The sequence below is a fragment of the Pieris napi genome, chromosome 3, assembly GCF_905475465.1.
Source record: "Pieris napi chromosome 3, ilPieNapi1.2, whole genome shotgun sequence".
NCBI lineage: Eukaryota > Metazoa > Arthropoda > Insecta > Lepidoptera > Pieridae > Pieris > Pieris napi.
In genome coordinates, this window is record NC_062236.1 from 7,924,974 (window position 1) to 7,951,419 (window position 26,446).

General features: G+C 32.6%; 1 protein-coding gene across 1 annotated transcript in view; it reads left to right on the forward strand.

Annotated features, from left to right (window-relative positions):
• Positions 1-494: 494 nt before the first annotated feature.
• The window catches only part of LOC125063779 (homeobox protein BarH-like 1b), a 55,912-nt gene continuing 29,960 nt past the window's right edge, over positions 495-26,446 (forward strand). Inside the window, exon 1 of the mRNA XM_047670398.1 lies at positions 495-1,080. Within this exon, the coding sequence (XP_047526354.1) occupies positions 564-1,080 (517 nt within the window). The 5' untranslated portion in view covers positions 495-563. The remainder of the gene's footprint in view (positions 1,081-26,446) is intronic.

The following is a 26,446-nucleotide window of genomic DNA, read 5'->3' on the forward strand; positions in this document are numbered from 1 at the left end:
TCTAACCCAACGACGTCATAAATAAGTTTATAAATATTCAAAATTCAGAGTAGGAGACAAAAAAACGATACGGCATAACATGTGGTGCGCTCCACTATAAATCTAATAAGCAATTCACGCGACAGACAATTAGCCGATGAACTATAAATGAAGAAAACTGGCAATTTCTCGAGTGACAAACGTCACTCTTATCGGCGCTAAATAATGGAGCCGTAGTTAGAGCCGCGTCTTCATCCTGGTAATTAAACGAGCCTCCGCTCCTGCCGAGCTAAATTAATCACCACGAATCTTTCCCCCCAATCCGAACGCGATTAAAAACTTTTATTGGAGCGCCATGTGTGACGGCCCCGTGCAGTCGGCGAGCGTGCATCGACCAATCAGAGGACGCCCGCACTAACGCCGCGAGCGCTGATTGGTCGGCGTAAAACAGGCCACGCCCACGCATCCCGCCCGCGGCAAGGTTGTCACACACTACGTCAGTTGATCGAGGCGCGTCGATCTGTCAGCCGTATCCTATGTTGCATCCGATTTCTGTGAGTTGTGTGATGGATGTGAATTGAACTATGGAGGAGGAGTCAATGTCAGGGCACAGCTGTTCTGAGGACGATATCAGTGTTGGGCGACCGTCGCCGGCTCCGTCGCGATCGCCGTCACCCCAGGACTATTTCCGGCCTTTGAAACGGTTGAAGATGGCCTCCGAGCCGGTTGAGGAGAGGCGCGGCGATGGTGTGAAAAGTTTTTCGATTCTGGACATTTTGTCGCACAGTCCGCGGACTCCGCCGCGTATTGTCAGGCCGTGGGATGCGTCGGGGTTCGAGCGCTTGCAGCGGTTGCAGCGTTTAGCTGGCGCGGCTTTGCTGGACGGAGAGAGATGGCGTTTGGCAGCGCTAGGTCTTTTACGACCGAGAGAATTGCCAGCTGAATGCTGCGATTCAGCGTCGGAAAGGTCTTCCTCAGCGTCTGATTGCTGTTCGGAGCCCCGGCGGCCTCCGCAGCAGGGTTCAGCTGCCCATACGCCACTAGATGCGCTATTCCACATGACCAGCAAAACATTTGAAGCAAACAGTCCTGACAATGGAGGTAAGTCATTGAAATATATTTTATTCGCATTAAAACATTGACAAAGTTATATTTTGTGCTAAATTATTAAAATAAACTCCAACTTAGAAAATAGTTCCAATTGGAATCCAGTTCCAAATGTTTATTTTAAAACCTAGTTCAACTGTTATTATGATTAACTGAATGTTTATATTATAATTTAATAAGTATTATGAATATTATCTAACTAAAAGGGTTTGAGAGCTCACTGAACTGAAAGCATTGCCTTTAGCTTTTCAAACTGGCATTAAGTAAATCTATCTAAACAAAAACACATTCCATTACATCAGTTATTTAGAAATATTACCCCACAGATATTTATTTAAATAGACCTTTCATGATGTTGGAGTTTTTTATAACATAAATAAAGTTATTACTGAAACATGGAAGTCATATTTCTGTCATCCCCATTTTTCTAATCAAGCTAATTTTTAACTGTAATTAATAAAATAATAAAGCCCATATGTGTATTGTAACAGTTATCCTTCATAATTGTTAAAACTATACACACTATTGAAAATTCTACAATTTAAATAAAAATTTAACTAATATAAATTAAACTTCGGTCCTTATCCAATTCTTAGTTGTAAAGCCCTTTTCACGAGGTTTAGATACAAAAATCAAAAAACATTATTTACATTATATATTCTATGGACTTTCATAATTATACACAATATAGTTATCCATTTATGTCAGATAAAAGATATATTCTAGCCTAGGTACATAAAGCCAGTTTAGAGTCTATGGACCTTTACCCTATAATTTATTCTCTCGGAAATTCTACAATCGCTGCCAAAAAAGCAAAATACTAATTGACTAGCGACTCGTCCCGCCATTTTTAGCTTTGCGTTGTAACAAATGATTTAATTCCTCGGAAATCTTTTCCATTAAATGTTGATTATAATGGCTAAATAACTAATATAAATCAAATATAATTTTGTACATAACATAAGGTATGCCTAATGGCTCAATTACCTATTCATAGTTCGTCCTTGGTCCAAATTACGTTATCTATATTAACGTTTCAATCAGTAAAAGCACTTTATTTACTTATTTCAATATTTTATTACATTATTTAGTAATCTAATTTCGTAAAACGTGAAAATAAAAAAGGTTAATTAAAAATTATAAGGTATACATTTATAACTATTGTATGTAATTTCGTACATAGAATATAAAATAACCATCAACATATAAGAATATCAACATATTATACATAATATAACCACTTTCACCAATACAACAATTAGATATTATTAATTATACCAGGATAGAATCAACTACAGATGCCTAAATCCTGCTTTAAAATTTCCATTTGAAATTGGAACAAACTATTGGTTTTTTTTTGCAGATTTTATGGCCAGGTAGAAACCATTTGAATACTGGACATAGACTATAAATTACAGTCTATACCTAGGTATATACTTGTCAATACAACCGTCATCAAATACGTATTAAGACTTCAATTGGCTCCTAACTAATGATTCCTATGATTACTTTTACTTCTCAATTATAATACTATTAGTATTTAGTTTATACATATATGTATTAACTGAAAGGCGAAATTTTACGTGAAATTAGAAAGTTTTATATGCCAGATTTCTTAATTTAACAAATTCACAATTTAGGTATGATAGATATAAGTATCTACATATATATGATTAGTCATTAGTTGTTTGACTTAAAAGTATAAGATATAATTACTTTGCCTTCAGGTTAGGAATTTGATATGTATCACGATACTAATATTTGTTCTAGTTTTTCTCCTAATTCAGTCAAGCCTTTTCACAAGTTACAATTCCATATACCAGCTTCTAATATCACGTTATTCATACTATTTTATAGTATTTAATTTCTAATACAGTGTTTGGTGCTATCCTATATGTATTTGATTAAACACTAGTCATATTTGACAGATAATTTATAAAACTATCACTAGTAAGTTCAAGAACACAAAAAGTTTGTGACATTCAACGCATTTTATCATTTTAAAAGATATTTCTTTTAGTTTAAATTATGGAATAGTATTAATCCAGTGGCTCTAGAACTCTATGGGTCTTCGCTGCAGGTTGCATACGTTTCTTTAATATTGATTTTATAGACAAGTAGAACCTTCTGTGCCTGACATATGTAATTTTTAAGGTTTTAAGACGATGTTTCTTGCATAAATAAATTCAGAATATAATTTATACATGTCGGAAAATATTTCTTATTTTACATTAACAGTCCTCTAAGGACATAGAACGGATGAGAAGAAATAACAAACACACATATAGTCACTCTTTTAATATTAAAAGTGTTTTTCAGAATATTTGTTACTAAAAATCTGATAAAAGCCAAGAGGCTGATTGCAGATGGATGAAGCATAAAAAAAAAGAAAAAAAAAAAGAATATTTGTTAGCAATTGTAAACATTATACCTAGCATGCCTCTGATCATATGTTAAAGCAGTTAATTATTGTAATTAAATAAGAAAATCACAATAGCAAGTTGTAATTGCGCAAAAGAAAGAAGGAATTGGTGCAACCCTGATTCGAAAGCACGACCTCGGGATTGAGAGCCGTACGTACTGCTTAAGATATTTTAACAGCAGTAATGAATTTCCAAAAATTTTTTGATATATATTCATTAAAATTCCTATTTAAATGAATATATCAGAACATGTAGTTTTATATGTATGATGATCATTAATTTCCAATTTATTCTATGAATAAAACTTTGACCTTTCGAGTTTACTTCATTAGAACTAAAGGTTTACGATTTACCTCAGCAATTATAATTAAAACGAATTATAGCTTTGTTATGATGTCTAGTCTCGGGCAGACACTTGCTTCATTCTTCATAGCCAAAAAGATACTTGTGTAAAGCTAAAAAGTGACTAGTCAACTACGAACTCTTAAGTATTAGGTATACCTAATAACGAATTTTATAATCTAAAAGTATCTGCAATACACGTGTACGACTTATCTGTTCTTATAATCTATGGTGTATTATCTCTATAGAAGGACTTATCAAAAATTTTAAAAGGATGAATTCTCTGTTTTAGTTAGAATTAGGCCAAATTATCACAATAATATCATAATTGCATTAAAATGTACTTAAGATTTCTACTTGCAGTTGTACCTATAGCTTTAAAAAAAGTGTTGTAAAAGTCCCGATACAAACATTTGGGCCACAATTCAAAACCTAAAACTCAAACCGTAAAGAATTATTAGATACTACATTCTTAAAATTGCACTATTGTTACTATCTATAAATATACTGGCCATCAATCACATCTTGCCTTTTAGAAAAAGAAAATAAATGTCATTGAAAAGTATTTATGTCAGATTTGAAAATCGAACGCTAATGATAGTTCCGGACGCACACGATGTCTTCTTTCCCATTGAGGCGTACACTTATTGGGCGAATACAAAGAGATATGCTAACACGGCTAATATCGAGTGCTTTGTGTCGGAATAGGTGATTATTTTATGATTACAGAGCGGCTTTCGTAATTGAAAGATTTCTGAATGGCGCATCTGCGCGCGGCGCGAGGCGCTCTGTCATTATTCGATCGTGTTTTTTTTAAATTGTCATCGATGATTTTGGCAATTACTATGTTGGTGTATTAAACATTCATGAGGCGTGTACATACATTCACTTTTATTACATTCTTTATCTTTCAATGTGACCATGATATTCTTTAAGACTATAACGAAGAACAATTTTGATGCAATAATATCCCTTATATGAGTAAATTTATTTCTCAACTTTAAATTCAAATAAAACATTAATGGCATAATAATAGCAAATCAATGAGGTTCTAAAGATCGCATGCATATGCAACCATTCAGTCTTTTGAACACTATAAGTGTAATTTATACGCTTCTTGCAAAAACGCCATTGTTATTTTACAAAAGAAGACATCATATTAAAGGGCATTCCAAATTTGAAAAAGTCAGAAGGCGGGATGTGTAAATGTTGCCATGAAAAAATCGATGATGTTTAAATTAAGAATACGTTATTTTATTATATTGGTGCAAGACGAAAAAGTGAATTATTTAATGATTTTAATTTATGTTATCTTAAGTCAAATTTATACTCTATTATTCCGTCTGAAAGACTTGTATCTTTAGCCAAAAAATAGGCTCATAAAAAAACAGTTAAACCAGTATAGGTTTAAATTTCTCGTTATCTGGCCTATAAGTTTAAAAGATACTTCGATTTTGGGGTAAAAATTAGGGCAACTTTTAACCTGCTTTTGATTTTCTATATTTAATACGATTACATTACATTTATATTAAAAGTAAAAACGACCCTTCATAAGATATTTCTCACCCAGGTATAAATTAAAATGCATTCTATCATAAGATAAAAATATTAAAGTCATTTGTCATTGACACCCGTTGATTGAGGAAGTAATTTCTCGTTTTCCTAAACGGAAATGTTTTTTACCCCCACCGGGGGGCAATAATGATCGGAACATCTATATTATACCAACCATTATATAAATGTAACACGGATGTAAAATCGTTTCCATAGACAATGATTTTTTTTACTCCATTAGTAGGTAATCTGTGCCGCGTTTCCCGCCATATTTAAATTACAACGATTTTGTTACAGAATTGCATACATTTAATTCTTTCTTATAGTAGCAGTGAGGTTTAAGAGCCTACCACGAATTAGATTAATTCAGCTTCAACATACATTACCTATTTTAATTTATATCTTTAGATATACTTATTTACATTTTTCTGTATACCAATGTACCTGTAGTAATAGTTTACATTTATGAAGAGATTATTGTGATAGGATCTGGATTAAAATAATATGTTTAATGTCCATTTGATAACTATATCCATTGTTAGGTGTTATTTATATACAATTGAGATGAATTTACGTAATTCTATGTACATACCAGTATAATGGATAGCTATTAAATACGTAGAATTTTACACAAATCATAATTATTCTTACCACAGCATAGACTAAATTTTTATTTAAGTTGCAAACAATTGTAAACCCACAGATTATCTGCTATGATAGTTTCAATATATTTTTTATAGATTACAAATAATTTTTTCCTATTTTTAGGCAATATTCTGTAAATTTTATTATATTTACTATTACCAGTAAATTTCGGACACGTTAACTCAAATAACTGTTGCAAATAGACATACCTAATAATCGCGGTACTTATATTATATAATAAACATAAAATAGATACATAAATCCTCTTTTTGGCAATTATATTAACGAATAAGTCCATTCTATTAGAAGTCTAGATGCTAACTAGCTGACAATGACAGTTGTAAACGTTTCGTTATATGTAAATAATAACTTACCAATATTCACGTTTATATGTTTAGGACGCTTTATTGAAATTAGTCCTAAACCAAAGACAACTTCATAGATTTCTATATAGTCTGTATGTATTTCGTTTTTCTTTCTAGATTATCTCTACGATTACATAGCATTAAATTAAAATAATTAAACCCACTATAAAAAGTTTCAATAATTCAATCCCACTGTTCGAAATTATTACCCCACAAATTGCCCGTGTGGGGTCCGAAAGGTGTCAGAAACGGCACGTTTCTATTTGAAAAAAAGAAAAAAAGGCGGCAAAAAGCTCCCGCCATTATACCGCATTTATAGTAAACCATAGAATGCTGACTAATTGATTTCGTAGTTCGATTAAATTGGAAATCGATGGGGTGTTTCATATTGTTATGGCAAAATGGGGGTTGAATTAAATTTCCATGTGAAATAATTACGATTGATTATATACTTTCTTTTATTCACAAGACATTTTGAAATCTGTAGGCAATCTGTAGTTTACGGTACCTGTCATGGTCATGAAATTATTTTGACAGTTACTCCTGTCAGGTCAATTGTCAATTATGGAGAGTTAAAAAATAAATTTTACATCCTTTTGCGTGTATTTATTTGTGCTCTGTATGTTTCGTGTTTATTTAAATTATGTCCGTAGTTGAAAAGATTTAACTTTGACATAACGGCTGTTTTTATATTATTATATGTATAAATAGCGTTTACTTGATGAATACTGCGTTAAAAGGTATAGACAGCATTAGAAATTATTCATAAAAATCAAATCAATGTAATGCTTTTTATCTCTTTCTGGCAAACTGTGTTCATGCTGTGATGATAAGAGACAGAATATTGTTCGGTTTAATGCAATTTGGCCGATTTATAAGGCGCAAATGCAAGTGCAACATCCAATAAAAGCATACCGTTAGTACCTAGGAGTTGTGTTTTGTATAATGACTATCAATTTATCAAAAATACAATTTTGTAATGTCCCAAAAATTATACTGCAAGGTGCATTATTTGTCTTCCTCACTCATATAAAATTAGAGCAGGGCAGGTGCGGTTAATTTAATTATATTATTCGGATACCTTCATCGTGTCCTATCTTGTCCATCGAAATACAAGTCATTCGACGAAATGTGGTGCAACTTTTGGGGGTATTTTTTGTGCATGACTTTTGTTAATATTAATAACGTTTCTTTTTCTAGCTAGGACTTACCTAAAGAAATTAAAAAAATATTAGCCAGCTGCTTCAATTAAGTTTAATTAATTTTTAATGTTACCATGTACACCTTAAATAGACTACGATTTCAAATATCTCTTCTGTATTCTGTAACGGAATAAAACCTAAGTAGTAAGTTGAATATTCGTGAATATTAATAAATTATACCAAATAACATGATCTATGGATTTATATGTAGGTAAGGTGCACTATCTTGGATCGTGGGGGTTATTTTGTATGCAGCAAGTCATTATTTAATACCCTGACATTAGGACACCCCGAGTGCCGAATTACAGGGCTTTTTGTAAATAAACCGACCGAAGGGTCAAATTTATAGAAAATTAACCGACATATAAAATGAGTGTTTTATAAATACATATATATGTTATATTTTATACAAAAATATCTGGATTTTATCAAATTGTAAGAAAAAGTAAAAAGGGGACAAAATTTAAAATCATTAAAAAATGCATATATATTTGAATACTAACAATTATTCAAGAATATTGTAATATGTAGTTAAAAAATCGAAATTATACACCTGTCCAAACTGCACAGTAGTGTAGCGATGTGTCCGAAGATTCACCTTTCCAGATCCGAAGATAATTCCCAAGATATTGATTTAGATAAGTTAATAGATTCCTTTGTTCAACGCCGACGTTTACAATAATTATGTGTTTTAGTGATGGTTCTGAGTTTTCATCAGGTGGTCGAATTAGGTATGATTTTTTTTGTTTCATCGATTTTTATTGTTTTTTTATAACGTAATGTAAGAGTAAAGATGTCGGTAATGTAAATTATTAATATGATTTACGTTTTTAGATATATATTGTATACGCATAAATATTCTGTTAAAATTAATTCGAAATATAAACATAATTGCTAACTAGGTAGGTATATTTAATAAATTCTATACATTATACATACAAATAAAAATATACATAATACTATACATTATTTTTCTGTTAATATAAAATATATATCTTTGAATACAAAATTTAAAAAAAAACTTAGGTGTGTTCATTTGTTTCTTTCTATGCTAATTAAGCCTTGACGTTTTTCTTCACCGAACTAGCTAGTTTAAATGCGCATATAGACAATCCATTGGTCCAGCCCGGATTCAAACCTACGACTTCAGGGATGAGAGTTACACGCTGAAGACAACAGCTCTTCCTATTTATACTGTTTTGCGTTATCTTGAAAATTGTGTTAAAAATTTAAATTATCTCACTTTTATAGCTTATTAAAACATATACCTAAATTATTTTAATTTCTTTAATTTGCAAGTAATTTATATTTCAATGCGGTTGATTGAAACAATAATTAAAGTAATAATTATTCACATTTAATACTTAAATAACAATGGTGTCGAAAACGCCATCTGTACAGATAATTACAGCGTAATACATACAAAACCACAGCTAATCAAAAGAATCTTCATTTTCCAAAAATTGCGCATCTCATTCAATTCGCATCACGACTTGTTGCATTCATATCGTTCATTCATACTCATTCAAGCGAAAGCCACCTCAAAGGGCACAGATTAAGAAACATATTTGTTTAAACATATTTTGACGCATAAAGATCATTGTTCCAAATACTAACAATTGAAGATGTTAAAAATTCATTATTGAATTGAACAAATGCTTTTTCAATTATTCTCAATTTTGTTTGTGGTACACTCAGTCATAATAATTGTAATATATGAATTACGACGCAATAACATCCAATATATTTTTTACATCATTATAAATATAATATAGTAGGTAATATAGATATATAATTATAGAAAATTTGGTTAACGTGTACTTTTAATGCTGGCAGCATTTCATAGCTGCATTGCCATATTTATTTGTGAACAAGGAAAGCCCCTGCTCTCGGGTCACCGGTACTATCGACCAGGGGTCAACTTAAATCTTTAATTAGCACCTGTGCCCTTGAACCCCACGGCCCAAGAGTCCACTCCAAAGAGAACAGAATCAAAGTTGAAGAAAATACATTTTTTTTTATTATTTACAGCCAGCTCTGCGAAAAAATCAATAAAGGAATAAATACAATGAAATATCATGAAATAATATTCATAGTTCATTCGTGTCTGCTCAAGTTTTCTAGTCAAGTTAATAGTGATAATACGATTAGGTATTGTTATCAATAACTTTTTTTTTATTTTTTTAAATTGTCTCTGCACAAAGGCACAATTTTAATATTACGCCTAACTTGGCTACTAAGTAATTTAACCCTAACCTAATTTACTAAGCAAGATACTTAACATAAGAAATTGTCAAATAACACTATACAGGGTGGCCAAAAAGTCGTGGATCAAACGCAAATAGGGGATAGATGAGGTCATCAGCGGCAAAAAATTGTTCTACGGGAGGTCTCTAAGGTCAACCCTTGCAGAGTTATGATTTATTTTGGTTTTTATATGAAAATTGACTTTTTTTTACTAATTCTTATTGAAATTCGAAAAAATCTACATCCTGTATCTTTTTCATAATATCCACTAGATTGGTACTGATGAGTTCTTGCATTAGACATACTATTTATAGTTGTTTATTGAGTGTATTGAAGATAATATTAAGTTATACGATGTAACAATTTTTCAAATCATAACTTTTTGTTTATTTCGGACCCCACTGTGAAAAAAAATTGCTCCACCGAAAAGTGACCCTATACTACAAGTTTTGGCGCATTTGATATGGATTCTGAAAAGGTATTACAAGTGGCTATGACTCGCTCTTATATCTTTCAAGGACGAAAAAACAACAACGATTGGGTTTATTTACCTACCTGTGACCAGTACTGTGTGAATCAGACTAGATTCAAAAAAATGGACAGATGGCTGGAGTTACGTAGGAATTTGATTAGAAGGTGCAGATTAAGTATTATGGTCAGAGTCAGGAATTTTGAGCATATTTTATTGTAAAATATTTTGTTTCCTACAAACAACCATTGAGAAATAATTGTTTTAATACACTTATTATTTCACAATCGTTGTTTGTAATTCTTTATAGAAAGATGTTAGAGCGACTCATGGACACGTGTAATACCTTTTCAGAATCCCTATTAAATGCGCCAAAACTTGTAGTATAGGGTCACTTTTCGGTGGAGCAATTTTTTTTCACAGTGGGGTCCAAAGTAAAGAAAAATTTATGATTTGAAAAAATGTTATATCGTATCACTTAATATTATCTTGAATACACTCAATAAACAACTATAAATAGTATGTCTAACGCAAGAACTCTTCAGTACCAATCTAGTGGATATTATGAGAAAGATACAAGATGTAGATATTTTCGAATTTTAATAAGAATTAGTAAAAAAAAGTCAATTTTCATATAAGTACCAAAATAAATCATAACTCTGCAGGGGTTGACCTTAGAGACCTCCCGTAGAACAATTTTTTGCCGCTGATGACCTCATCTATCCCCTATTTGCGTTTGATCCACGACTTTTTGGCCACCCTGTATACAGTCTCTAATAAAGGAAAATCAATCAGTTCTTGGGTACTGTTTTAGAAAATAATAATAAATCTTGTAAATATTTCAGTACAGTGCTGAATAAATTAAAATTCAATAACAAATTATTACCAATCTTAACTAATACAATGTTGTATATAAACACGATTAATACGGTCTAATTATAATTCTCACACATTATTCAAAGCTGATAAAGCAATCTATTAGCCAACAATTTGTCACACATGATAAGACTTGATAAGAAAACTAAACATGAGCGCCAAGTTGATTGATTTTTTTTTAATTCGTGCCGGGGGCAGGCTTAAGCCTTGCGACCATAACCAGTTAATTGAATTATGTTTGTTTATGTCTCTGGTGACTCTTTAGAATGACGCGCTCGGATTGGTCGATTCAAATATAGAACAATGGCGGACGGATGACAGATATGCGCGATAAATAACAGGGCGGGAAATGGAAAACTTTACGCTATCTTTATTAGCGGAGAAGGCTATTTGTTGTTAATTTGTTTTGAATTGTCTTTTGTGAGGAAACTGTTTTTAATTTGGTTTTAAAGTAGGCATTAACAACAGCAATCAGTGGCAGGAAAACTGAGTAACAATATTGTTATTAATTTTTTACATTGAGGCCAAAGTGAGTCTAAGTCAGTGTTTCCTAACCTCTAAGAATTGTTCCCTTAAGAAACTTAAATGATATATTTTAGGAAGAAATTTTTAACGAAACACAGTAAGTAAATTTTTAAAACATAATATAATGAAAAACTGAAATTCAAATTCTAAATAATTTCAATAAAATTGAATAGCCATCTCTAATTGCCTACTGCGGGATGTGGGCCGGTTTGGGAAACACTGGTCTAAGGTAATCCTACTAATAGTAGTATGGATGGATTTTTGTTACTCTTTTACGTAAAAACTACTGAATGAATATAAAGCGTGTAAAATAGATAATTTTATAGCTTCTGGTATATAAGGTAGATAAAATATGTATTTCACGCTACATCATTTGGACAATTGTTATTATAATCCTGCACGGTCGAAGTCGCGGGTACCAGCTTGTACTTAAATATAATAATTGTTGCTAGCATCACCTTCATGCTACCTCTTGAAAAATACTTTAAAACTTGCCAAATATCTCAATTGAGCCGGCTTCCGCGTCTCAAATTGAATGCGGTTTGAGATAAAACGCAACCAAACCTCTGGTACAAATACGACCGCAGATGACAAAGTGTTTTGCAACATTATTGCATCTCGAAATTATATCTTCTTTATTGTCCTGGCGATTTTGTAAGGTGAGAATAATTTAATTGGCGGTTGGGGATTATGGTTTGGGTTTCTTCACCTTTTTACTTGGTACTGTGCAGTCGTTGAAAGACTATAGCGGGTCTTGTTACCTATAGTCGAATTTTTAATTAGACGAAGTCAACTGACGTTTACGGTGTTGTCAGTTTTTAATGAAATAGTGTTGTGACAAAATAAATACCCGTGAATTAATGATCGGTGATGGCACTAGTCGCCGCGCCGCGCTTTGTAATAAGACGTCAAAAAACTGATTGTAGTTACATAGTACTAGTACCTAACTTATATCAGAGCACTTTTATACAATTTTGAAATAGAAATAATATTCTTTTATTGTTTGAATGATTGACTATTCACACTCATTGTTCATTCATCTGAATGAACAAGAACTGAACGCATCACTATTACTTTAAATATGGCAACATTATTTTACAAAGTGACATTAGCTACTGTCAGTTGGCTTCGTCTAATTAAAAATACGACTATAGTCGTTATGTAATAAGAACAGCAAAATATTCAAATTCAAAAGTAATTTATTCATATATTGACAAATACGTCCCCATACTCACGGATATGGGAATATTAATTCCTATACAGTGTCTAATTATGATCAATCTTTCATTATAAGTAAGAAATCACGAAGTATTTTCATTAAACAAATAGCGCAATAAGCCGTCTATTTGCTCACAATACTGGCCGTATTGTTGTTCTAATCCTGACTTGACTAATCGACTACCATTATTAGGACTCGTTTAGAACGGTAGCCACATAAACACATGCGCGTGCGCATATTAAGTACCTGATCATATGAATACAACTAAAATGTAGAAAACAGAGCTTCATGCTAAGTAATATCACGGTTACACTACCAGAAGGCTCGCGAGTGCGTTGCCGACTTTTTAAGAATAAATGATTTGGTAACTCGACGTTATAATTAACTAACAATTTGTTTATGCATCGAAACTGTTTTAACTAGGTGTTAGGTAACTAGTAAGTATTTTTATTAAGGATTTAATTATTGTATGTAAAATTTTATAAATATTATATTGACATAAAATTAAAGCTGTATCCAAAAATATTTGGCCTTTCTTCATCCATTATTACACAGCCGATGTGCTAATTTTTCGTATAATGAAGAAAAACAATGTAAAAAAAGATGTCCTAGACGCAAAAATCCACTAATAACTATTCCCCGTTACGTAGTAAAATAACGTTAGAAACCAACTTTGGTATATTCGTAAGGCTTTCCATATAAAACACCCTAACCACAAAGTGTAGAGTAATAGAGTTTTTAATTAAACTCACCGTAGCTGTGATTGAATGCGAGTATTAATAGCCTGGCCAATGGCAGCCATAGTGCACTAACTATAGCACCTATTTACTAAACAATCGGAAATTCTTGGTTTTATGTCTTTAGTCATTTAAAAATAAGATATTCCGTTTTTTTGTTTAAGTTTACTCAAAATGAGAACAAAACGCAAATGCCAAATCTTAATTAATTAAGATTTTTAAATTCTTTACCGTTTTCATCTTTGCTGACGTTATTTATGTCAGAAGTGTAACTACAGAATTTACTGAAAACAATTGATGTTTTAAAAATAGAATGTAGCTAAAAAAAGTAAAGTCAATTCAAAAATAGAATTCTACAAAGTTGACCAAAGAGGTCTGTAACCTAAAGAGTTTTAAAATTGGATCCATCGCATTTATACGCCTCCAATTGGCTGAATATAACACAAACCACATGGAATTCTTTTTTAAAGATCCATTTGTACCAAAGTGTTCACAAGACAAGCATTAATCGGGTTAATGGCTCACAATTAGTTCCAAGTTCGACCACCGACGGCGCAACATCTGTAGGGAACCGGTTACAAGTTTAAAAAGAAAAATTGTTGCAAGAAAGTGTCTATAAAGAAATTTGCCTCTAAAAAAATAATTGCAAATTACTTTGAACTTTTATTCCTATTATATCGCGTACATGAGTTTAATAACGAAACCTTGATATTTTGTAATTTTTCTCTACTGTAAGCGCAAGATTAAGCCATTTCATCGATCGATCGATACTATCTAGATCGATGTTCAATTTTATTACAACCGCTCATTATAAATTAGAAGCGCTTTGGATGGTTACCCGCCACTTATACAGTTCGAAATTTAAATTTTGTTTTCTTTTTAAATTCTTGACATTACAGGGAGACCACATAGGTTACGTAAGAATAATTCTCTTTGGTGCCAAAACCTATTCAAAAAAAGAATAACAGTGGAGTTTTAAATTTCGAATGTTGTGTTCTGTTCTAATTCTTTTTCCGAGTAATAATCAAAGTGAATTAATCGAAATTAACTTTAATCCCATAGTAATGAGTCTATTTAAGATTAAATTGCGGTTTTGAACCTTATTCGAATGACATAAAGCGACAGTGAAAGGCGTAAGAAATTGACTTAACTTCAGCACTTCACGGGTAAATGCGGGCAGACGGACAAAAGGGCGGTTCTTTTGAAGCTTAGTAAGAGTTACACGGCGGTATTGACTAATCGTTTAGCTTTTTGTATGTTTGTGACATAATATAGAGCTAAGCTTGTTAAAAGGACCGCTTTTACTACGTTAGGTGCGAATAGCCCCTGAGGGACGAATTTTACTTAAGTAATAGAATATTTAGTCTGTTTATACTTTATAGGAGGTTATTACTAATTATTTATAATTGTTTTTGGATTTGTTTTTCTTCCAAATCTCTTATACATATTATACATTATATTTATACTGTCCTATTTATTACTATTATCTAAATATTAATACATAGTTGTGAGCAGTCTAAGGGGCTAGATGTGGCACGGCGCGCGTCTCAAAGTCCGTGGTTTCAAGCACTTTTAATAGTTTTTCTATCTATGAGGGTACTTAATTACTGCTTATGCCTTTAGAAAACAAAACGACTCAGTTACAGATGGCTAATATTATGCGCTTAATATCTCTAATCGCTGTAACATTTAAAGAAATAGTGCGATAGATTTTTAATTTTAAGATTATTTTATCTAGATGTACCAATATGTTTTCCAAGGTACTAATTGCGGATTTGGAATTAATCAATGTACGTAAAGGCGGCTCGCTTTGATCCCGCGCCCTCCAATTAGCGCGCCGCCGACTGCCGACCGGCTTTATGCGGTTTCACCAATCTTAGTGTTCCATACAAATCTAGTTTAGTATGATCATTTCTACAGTTGGTGTAAATCTTTTTTTGACGTGATAACGTCTTTAAAATCGTTTTAGTCGGGTGACATGTTCAGAAACTTGTGTCACACCAAAACCTCACGAGCGCGATCGCAGGTATAACGAGAGAGAGACGGACCGATCTCCCGTCTCATCTCGAGCGCTGCCAGTCATTCCGTGAATGTATGAAGAAAAATGTATATCATAGTCGAATAAGTAAACTTGTCATTTTACACCCGAAATTTATCATCAAAAGTGTGAATAAAACGATAGATGTAATTTAAAATTTGAAAAAATTGTTATCTTCATTAAATCCTTACTTCCCAAAAACTTATATCACCAATAAGACGTTATCACGTAAACATCTCGATCGTAAACCTACTTTACAAACAACCAATATTTTTTAAAACAATCTTATATCTAGACAGAATGTTCGCTGTGCTTTGCTAGCTTAAGAATCAAATACCTATAGTGGAACCGAAATCAAGATTAACGATGAATATCAGGCATTTTTGTTTAAATCAATAGATCATGCGCACAAATATCTCCTATATCCCATTGGAATTAGACGAATGGAAATATTTTTGTCTCCGCCCGAATGATACAAATACAGTTATGAACTTTTATATTCCGTTTTAACTTACAGAATTTAAAATTTAGTTCTTAAATGAGATAGCAAGAATTAAATGCCCAAAGAAACAAATGACTTATACATTTTCTGCAAGTACTCAAATCGTATGGACAAGATAACAAGAAACTGTTTAAAAATAATTTAATATATTCCTAAACATTATAAACTTCATATTATTTAATATCTTGTTAAGTACATGTATTAACAATAGCATTAATACCTAACGATGTCTCAACACCCGAAAAGGATAAGCATTTTAATAAAGCCCACCCGACAACACAACCTACACACAATAAATCTTTACGATTCTGATTTTGCATGAATAGCCCTTTGCCCGGTAGCCGAGATAAAAATAAAAAAGTTTGAATATCAAAGCATTGCCGCGGTCACGTACAGGTTATGACGAGCAGCGGGTGTTAATCGAAATTTAAAAAATTTGATTCAAATTTCGAATTCTTATGTGACTTCGCGTGTTAAGTTTTGTCTATCATAGATTATTGTATTATCTATTACTATAGAACCATGGCATAGATAAAAAAGGAGGGAAAGCGTGCGAAGTGATTAAACAATTGTAGTTCATAGATTTTGCATTTGTTAATAGGTGGTCAAGGTGGCAACACTGGATATTCAAAATTCGACCACAGACTATTCTTTATGATATAGAAGTATTTGGTCCAATTACGGTCTTTTCCGTGAATGTTAAACATTGCCATTTTGTTTAGCTTTAGCTTCGAAAGCAGATAAACAGACAGAAATATATTTAAGAATAAAATAGATAAATAAATAGCATGAAGATAAAAGTAAGGATCTACTTTACCTGCATGAATTATCTGGGAAACAAAGCAGACCTGGAAGATTAGTGTTTTAAGTAACAAGACATTTTATCCAAGTTACAAAATTAAATTATTTTTATAATAAAAGTTTTAGAAGAGGATTGTGGCTAAGCTTAAACGCTCTGTCAATTTTTGAATTTCACATATTTTTAGTGTGTGACTTTAGTCAACAATGTTCCTGTTGAATACGAATTTAAATGTCAAGGTTAAAAAAAATCTTAAGAGTTTAATATTCTATTTTTACCTTATTTTACTAAAAATGTAGATATTAATTGTGTTCTTGCGTATTTTCTTACGCCTATCTAGTGATGCCAACTCCTAAAGAATGTTCCCCCAAGGACCCACTTCAAATACCCGTAAATATCGATTAAAAACTCCCGTAAGTTTTTGCTGTAGTCTGTTTGAGAGGTCGAGTCGTCTAAAAAAGTATAAAAGTTAGATTTTGGAGTATTGTAGCTTTTTGATATTTCAGTTAAAGCCACGCTTGAAGTGGTTATTTAGTTTAGTTTGTTGGTTATGTTCTATGCTTAATACAAATTGAATAGAATCGTTTGTTTTTTTTTAATCCTATTTAACCCCCTAAATTAATATACCCTCTAAAAAGCCCCCTAAACGTCTTGATTCCCCCTAAATTTGGGGGGAAAACTCCCAAGTTGGCATCACTGTTCATAGACAACTCGATTATATAATTCATATTACCGATGTTCATTCAAAAATCGACTACCTTGCGGTCAATGAAACACAATGTCTTTGTGAAACGCCGAAGCTATTAAAGTACCATTAACCGGCACCCGAGACGAACTGACTCCTAACTTTCGGTTTTATAACTATCTAACCCTCAAACTTATAATATTTTGACTTAATTTGTTGCAAATTAGCAGCAACCTAGCTGTGTTGGCCTATAGTGACTTCAGCGTGCGAATCTCATCCCTGAGGTCGTAGGTTTGATCCCCGGCTGAGCACCAAGGACTTTCAGAGTATGTGCGCATTTAACATTCGTTTAAATGGTGAAGGAAAACATCGTCAGGAAACTGGCTTGCCTTAGACTCAAAAAGTCGACGGCGTGTGTCAGGCACAGAAGGCTGATCACCTACTTGTCTATTAGATTGATGAAACAGATACAGAAATCTGAGGGCGAGACCTAAAAAGGTTGTAGCGCCACTGATTATTTACTATTAATATTACTTAGATAAACAATTCTGTCTTTTTTTATTCTTCCGTGTTTTCAACTTATTCGTGGGATATTAAAAAAAACAAATGAATACGAGTACATACTTATACATCATTGTTATAAATCTCAAATAGCTAATTAATAATTGGTCCATAATTATTGTGTCACGTTGCAATTAAATCATTGTATCATAACTTAACTGAAGTTTTTCTCAACCAATCAAGAAAAGAGCGTACCAATTCTTAAAAGACCGGCAACACACTCGCGAGCATTCTAGCGTTGAGAATGTCTATAGGCGATCTCACATAACATCATATGAGCCTCCTACCCGTTTGCCCTCTGTTCTATAAACACATTCTTTAAATGGAAAACATTTAGTAAGATTTACGCATTAAAGTAAAACTTAAAATTAATGTAGTATGTAACACCGTTGTATTTATTATGTATTATATATGTAGTTTTCTTTAAAAGTATTCATTTAAAGATTTTCTTTATTAGCAAGCAATACCGCATAACATTCCCTACCAAATAATTATCTAAAAATAAAATAAACATTTATTTAAAGCAATTTTATTCAAGAACTAATATGTTTTAACATTCTTTGCCTGAACAATGGACACAAGACTAGAACTACTTGCGAACGTGATCACTGCTAACACTGCTAACATTGCTCATCAGCTACCTTTAGCTGGTGACCACAGGACTTCTATAGTCCTATTAAAGGCACCAGCCTCTGACAAAGGTGGTCATCACCTGCACTGTGTACAGGTAAATAGCAATACTGTGAAGAGGCAAATAAGCTTTATTAGTTTCCGTACTTAGACGCCCATTTGGTCCGATGTGTGTTAAGTCCTGGCTAATTAATCTGCCCCTTCCAGCTCAGAAGTAACCGGGGCACTTCTCAGGCTTAGAGTAATTCCCTTAATTCGTTACCCTTTATATAGTACCCATATTTGGATAGCACACTTTACTTTAAAACTAAACTTTTGATACATATTATGCAACGTAATCTAAATAAAATATTGAACATGTCAAAAGATTACAGTAATTAAATAATACATCTTTGTTTATGGCGGGTTAAACTCATTGAAGTAATTAATTCCACTTTAATTATATTAGTAAGTATGTGTTCTATTTATTCAATAACATTCGGAAAACCATGATTAAAAATATAAATGGTGTTATTAATTTACCGAAATAAATGATGATTTGTGAACTGCAAAAATATAATACATAATAGGTATTTATTATACTTAGTTGGAAGTACTTTACTATAATATTCATATAAATTCTAACGTTATACATTTCTATATTTTAGTACCACCATATATAATACAACCTACATGAAACCAGTTTGGGCACTAATTCACACTAATAAACACATCAATCTGTCCGTTCACCGATTACGTCGAAACTTGAAAACCAATATCGTATTAAACCTAATAGTCTACGGATTATAATAATAAAACGTTATTTATTAACTGTCGGTTAAAATTCTCATTTGCGATCCTAATATCATTTAGTCATTACTTTTTATTCTGTTTTTGTATGAAATCTATTGATATTTTATATTCTTACAGCGACTTTGTCTATTTATTGTAGAAAACTTTATCATATGAAATTTATGAATGACAAAAACATTTTCGTGTAATTATTTAATATTTTTGTATAATACGCTGTGTTGCCTAGTGGCTCTGCAACTCTCATCCCTGGGTTCGATCCCCGGCTGTGGATTAATGGCCTTTCTGCTTAATTGAGCATTCAACATTCGCTCGAACGGTGAAGGAAAACATCGTGAAGAAACCGGCATGCCTTAGGCCCAAAGGGTGTGTGACAGGGCTACTTGCCTATTAGAAATGATCACGGAACAGGTACAGATTTCTGAGGCCCAAACCTAAAAATTGGTATAAAATAAGCGTGATAATTGGAACCGGAAATACTTTAAAAAATTAAATTAGTTAATGAATACGACAGAGGCCTCAAAAATAATATTGGAACGAAGTTCCTTATCGCGCGTTGTGAAAGGGGGCTAGACGGAAAAAGTTCTTACGAAAAGTTGTCACGACACTTTTTTGCTATTTGCTATTGTAATACACCGGTTCTCGTCCGATCACCGAGGTTACGCAACATCGGGCGAGGTCAGTACTTGGATGGGTGACCGCCTGGGAACACCTCATGATGTTGGCTTTTTTTTTTCGTCGTAAGATTGGTGTCGAGAAAATCTATCATACTGTTATGATAACAATTAACATATAAATTAATCGAAAGGAATTTCGTTCCATTCGGGTGTCCCTTGACACCTCTAAAGTTTTATTTAAATATTTGTCGCAGACGTATTTCGCATTTGCTTGCGAACAATGGGGCTACCGCTATCTATGGTTCTAACAATGGTTCTAAACTTTGGAGTCAACCATACTTATTATAAGAAGCTATGTAAAAATCGTATACGATAAATGACACAAATTCAAAGAGAAAGGGCTATATTAATTGACTTCGTAAGCCGATTAATTTTAATTTAATTTTACCAACATTAATTAACACGTAAAATTATTCAATACTTTTCAACGTGTAATTTATTCTAAATTCAAATGATAATTTATACGCTTTCAATTTTGAAATGGCAATAAAATTTTATTAAAATAGATTTGGTAACATTAATTTGCTGTGAAACAGGTGTACTTATTGTTTTATTTATTTGTGCGCAATTAATATTAATTTAATTAAAATTGATTAATTGCTTTGATAACTTAATGTCTGTGTTAAGCAAAATATGAGTTGCTGCGTAGAATGGAATGTTTTTCCAAGTTAGGGAGAACCGGGCGTTATTGTTATAGATTATAAATTGTGGTTAAAATTCAAAATGTTTTCTTTCATGGGGCTAAAGAATATGTACGGCTAGAAGATCGTAGATAACGATTTTTATATTAATAAAAATATTTGCCAAGCACAAAATTCGGAGATAGCTGGAGCAATTCCAGTAATTTATTATTTGAACTTCGAGGAAGGATTTGGTGATTCTATTATTTTTTTATAAGATTTTATTGTTTAGTTTTTTTCCCTAAAGTTGCCTGGAAGAGATCGCTTGTTAGCGATAATGCCGCCCGTTACATCCCTTATAATTTTTAAATATTATGTTATTTGTTTTAGCGTTAAGCGTAAATAAATAAGGATGTTATGGAGAGAAAGATTTTAAAAATATAAAAAAACAATTTCAAAATTTAGTTTTGTTTAGTTCTTAGATTATTATTCCGTACAATTAATTAAACAGTCTGTATGAGGTAAGTTAGCTAAAACGGAAAGCTCATTTGAGCTTCCATAGTTAATTTCTAACATTTATAATTATCCGAGAAAAAGTTGACACTAAATAGCGTAACAGTAATGATTCGGCGCTGTTTGATGTCCGATTTGGTCCGTTAGGTGACGTCACTAAATTGTCTAATTCATCGAGTTGATTTGTGACGCTTGATATTAATCGTTTCGTACTCCCACGACATCTGTAAACTATAGTCTTTACTCTATACCATAGAGTATCATAGACTACATCATCTATAATAATCTATGCTCTGTCTAGGTATGGTGGCCTATTTTTTTATTCTATCTGTGTTAAAATTTACTATTCAATAATATCAATACTTTTTAATTACTCTATGATTTAACAAAATTTTACTTTTAAATGGTTCATTAAAACAAAGAATTAATTTCTGTGTTAACAATAAATGTTTTTATAAGTAATATAGAATAGAATGATGTCCCAAGTTATCTGTTGAAAAATTCAAATTTCGATTGCATTATGCAATATTGTCTGTGGAACGTAATTTTACTTTCAAACACTTATTTATTAATCAAAGCTTTAAATTTTATTTAACAAGTTATTAATATGTTATATGCGGGGATAAAAAAGCGGGCAAAAGACAATGCCTCCTGGCCGTCGGTACAGATCAAAGAGGCCGCTTGATGGATTCACACCGTGGCATATTTAAAGACATTACATCATGATTGAAGCTAGTTTCAAAACGATAATTTCGTTGCCCGAAGCCATTTAAAATTAATACGGTTTTTATAGAGATAAGTAGACACGGAAAATCGCGGGTTTTACAATTTCTTTTGGATGTTTTTAATAGTACTTAGCTACTATGACATTTAAGACTCTCAATATTTATTGATAAGGAGATTTTAGAGATCAGAATATAAGAACTTTTGTTCTTACATTCATTTGTATATGGTCAGGGATTTCAAATACCTATACAAATAATAACCAAAATATAATCTATAAAGGCGATAGATCTATTAGTATTTAGTCTTTTAGTACACACACGACTTGTTTAGCGTAAAACACGTCTAAAATCTATATAAAGAATCCAATTAATAACACCATTGAGCCTTACATTTTCTATATAAATCTTCATAAATATTAATTCTGTCCGTTTTAATAAAATTTATAACCTTTCAAACAAATCCTATTTTGCGTTATTTAAAAGGAAATGCCCATAATCCTTATCTGTAATTATTATCTTTGGTTGTAAAACAATAATTTTCTGTGGTATTTAGTGAACAAAACTGTGACCTGTCAAGCTGTCTCCGTAAATAACGATTGCTGGCTGGTTTTAGATAAGTAATGATATCGTAAAGTTGTGGCTAATTAATGAAATCCGACAATATTAAACTATTATGATTGGCTAACATGCGATGCGGGCAGTATTTATTGCGAAAACGGTAATTCCAATAAAATAGACGCCATGGACTTTTGAGACGTTGTTTGTGTCGTATTAATATATAAAACAATGTCGGGTTCTAACTCAAGAACGGCTGGACCAATTTTCATGGTTTTGTATTGTTTGTATTTGTCTTTCGAATAGCAGAACATTAAAAGCAGTGAAAATTTACGAAAAAAAAAATCCAACACAAAATATTAACGGATATCGTAAAATCCCCTCCAATTAAAGAACATATTTGAATCGATATATCTGATCCACAATATTCGGATCGAAGGTTCGATCCCCGGCTGTGCACCAATGAACTTTCTTTCTTTGTGCGCATTTAACATTCGCTCGACGGTGAAGGAAAATATCGTGAGTTAACCTTGCCTTAGATCCAAAAAGACGACGGCGGGTGTCTGCAGGCACAGGAGGCTGATCACCTACTTGCACATTAGATTAACAAATGATCATGAAACAGATACAGATATACTTTTTTTTATTTTAGAAAACTGTTAAACGCTAATTAAAAATGGAATAAGACTTTTTACAATTGTAATGGGCAAGATAAAGCGCGAAAAATATATTCGTATCTATTCAATAACTACCATAATGAAGTCTAGAAATATCTCGATCTAGTAATCAAGTCTGAACCGGGCTCATTACATACTAACGATGTAATTGGCAAAGCTGGAGTTAATATATGAAATCGTATAATTAGATAGTCTGGATACTTCGTAATTGAGATTCTGTAGTTCACACCTCTTTACAGGTTTTAAAATAAAAGCGATAATTTTAGGATTCATAGTTAATATGGAAGAAATTGTTGACTATTAATATAATTTTTAATGTACCTGTATTAATGATGTAATTTACATTTTACGAAGTTAATAGTCACCTAGGCGGCAATAATACACGCTTTTGTGTCTTACGCCCGAACCCAATAACCTATCTCAATCCATAAATCACCATCTGAGATAGTAGGTAGTCTTAATATAGGGTATTTCAACAAGAACTTTGTTTTTCAATTGTGGCCACACCGAGAACGTGATAGTTTTGACATTTAGTTTTTGGCGGTATTCGTAGCAGGTGCTTTGGCAATTATTACAATGAATTCAATTTCGCTCGAAAATCGCATTAAAATAATTCAAATCCACTATAAAAATGGTGGTTCTGTTAAAGTTACATTTCGTAAAATTCGTGATATTTTCGGCCAGCATAATCGTCCTTCTGAGACCGCTGTTAAGAATTTGGTCGCGAAATTTGAGTCGACAGGCTCGGTACAAAATGTGCCAACACCAACACGTGTTCGACCGGGTCGTTCAACAGAAAACATCGCCGCCGTGAGCCACAGTGTTGAAGAAGATCAAAATTTGTCAATTTCACGACGTTCTCAACAATTGGGGTTATCCAAAAGCACAACATGGCGAATTTTGCGAAAGGATTTGGCTTTGAAGCCTTACAAGATTCAACTGGTGCAGGAATTAAAGCTGATCGACCATTCAAATCGCCGCAGATTCGCTCAGTTCATTCAGGAACAACCTGCTGGTTTTTCTGAAAAAATCATTTTTTCAGACGAAGCCCATTTTCATTTGTCAGGGTACGTCAACAAGCAAAATTGTCGCATTTGGGCTTCTGAAAATCCTAAAGCAATTATTGAGAAGGCTTTGCATACTCAACGTGTTACTGTGTGGTGCACTATGTGGTCTGGAGGCGTGATTGGGCCGTTTTTTTTCGAAGATGAGGCTGGAAATGCGGTAACAGTCAATGGATCACGGTATCGCGAGATGTTAACCACTAAATTTTGGCCTATTATTGATGACATGGATATCACTGAAATGTGGTTTCAACAGGACGGTGCCACATGTCACACAGCCAATGAAACGATCAATTTATTGCAAACCAAATTTCCCGAGCGCATAATTTCGCGAAATTCAGCTGTTAAGTGGCCAGCCAGATCGTGTGATTTAACACCACTGGATTATTTTTTGTGGGGCTATGTTAAAGACAGAGTCTATACGGAGCCAATCGAATCGATTGCAGCCTTAAAACTCAAAATCCGTGATGTCATTAACGAAATAGACCCTCCATTTTGCCAAAAAGTGATTAAAAATTTTGATGAAAGAATCAACATCTGTCAGCGTGGTCGTGGTGGACATTTGCCAGATATTATTTTTCATTCATAATTGCCAAACTTTTCTCTTTGTAATACAATAAAAATTTTATTCATTTTCCTCTAAATTCTTTGTTTTATTTTGTTTTAGAAAACAAAGTTCTTGTTGAAAAACCCTTTACAAATGTTGTACAAGTGTGCCAATAACCAAACGAGGGATTGTAATAGTCATCTATCAATACAAGCTATCGATGGGAGGTCGTATCAGTGTCTGTGGATAGACCTTTATATGAAAATGACAGCTGTTGACGAAAGATCGATTTCAACAGTTAATTTTAACAGATTTTAACATACCTACACCAGTTTTTTAAATAATTAAAAAAACTGTTTGTTATGTTTTAAACATACACATGTATATTTTATCGTCATTTGTAGATACGGTAAAACCATACTTTACTTTATTTGGTTTACATTGATTATCAAATATTTGTGAAAACTCGGTAAAACGAAAGACAAAGAGCATTTTATCCGTCACCAAAAATGGATTGTCTTCGTAGGGTTTGGTTATTGGGATGCAGATATTAGATCGACCGACTGTCACGGTCAGATTGTTTTCAATCTGAGATTGTTGATTGATTATTAGGTTCAGGCGTTATATGGTAACGTTCGATCATATCTTCGATTCGAACGCTGATCACCTCTTTGTCAAAAATTATCTAATAAGGTTTTAGTAAGAGTAAAATCGTGCTCTATGTACAGTTATAATTGTAATGACATGAATGTTAATGTCAAAATAATATGCCCAAATTAAAGGCTCGTTATTTAACTCGTTTTGTAAGTGCTAAGGTCACACAATAAGGAGGTACCATTCCATATATGAGGAATAAAGCGAAAGAGGTCGTAATTTGACTACTGTTTTTCAATAAAATATTGAATAAGTTGTTTCTGTCACGGATGCTTCTTCCTTAATTAAAGCTGCAGCTAAATACCTAATTCAGATAATTAACCAACTGACCGGTTTTGGTAATAAAGTTTTCACTTCACACCTTTTTACATCCAAATAGAGGAGCGGTGCTGTAAAGCTAATCTACTATTTATAATGCAGTAAAATACTCGAGTATTCCGATTCTATTTGATTATCCAACTTCTTTTCTTCATTATTTTTATTGCCCAGTCACTAAAACTTCGCGGAAAGGACCAAATACGCCCATATTGTTTTTAAATAAATGATATGAGTAATCAAACATTGTCTGTTGGAGTTATACTTCAATAGAGTACAAACGTATCTAAGTACGTATCAATACGTACGGACGTACACGTATGTGCGTATTTAAAATATGTGCTATTGTATGTTTTTTGACGTGATAACGTCTTTAAAATCGTTTTAGTCGGGTGACATGTTCAG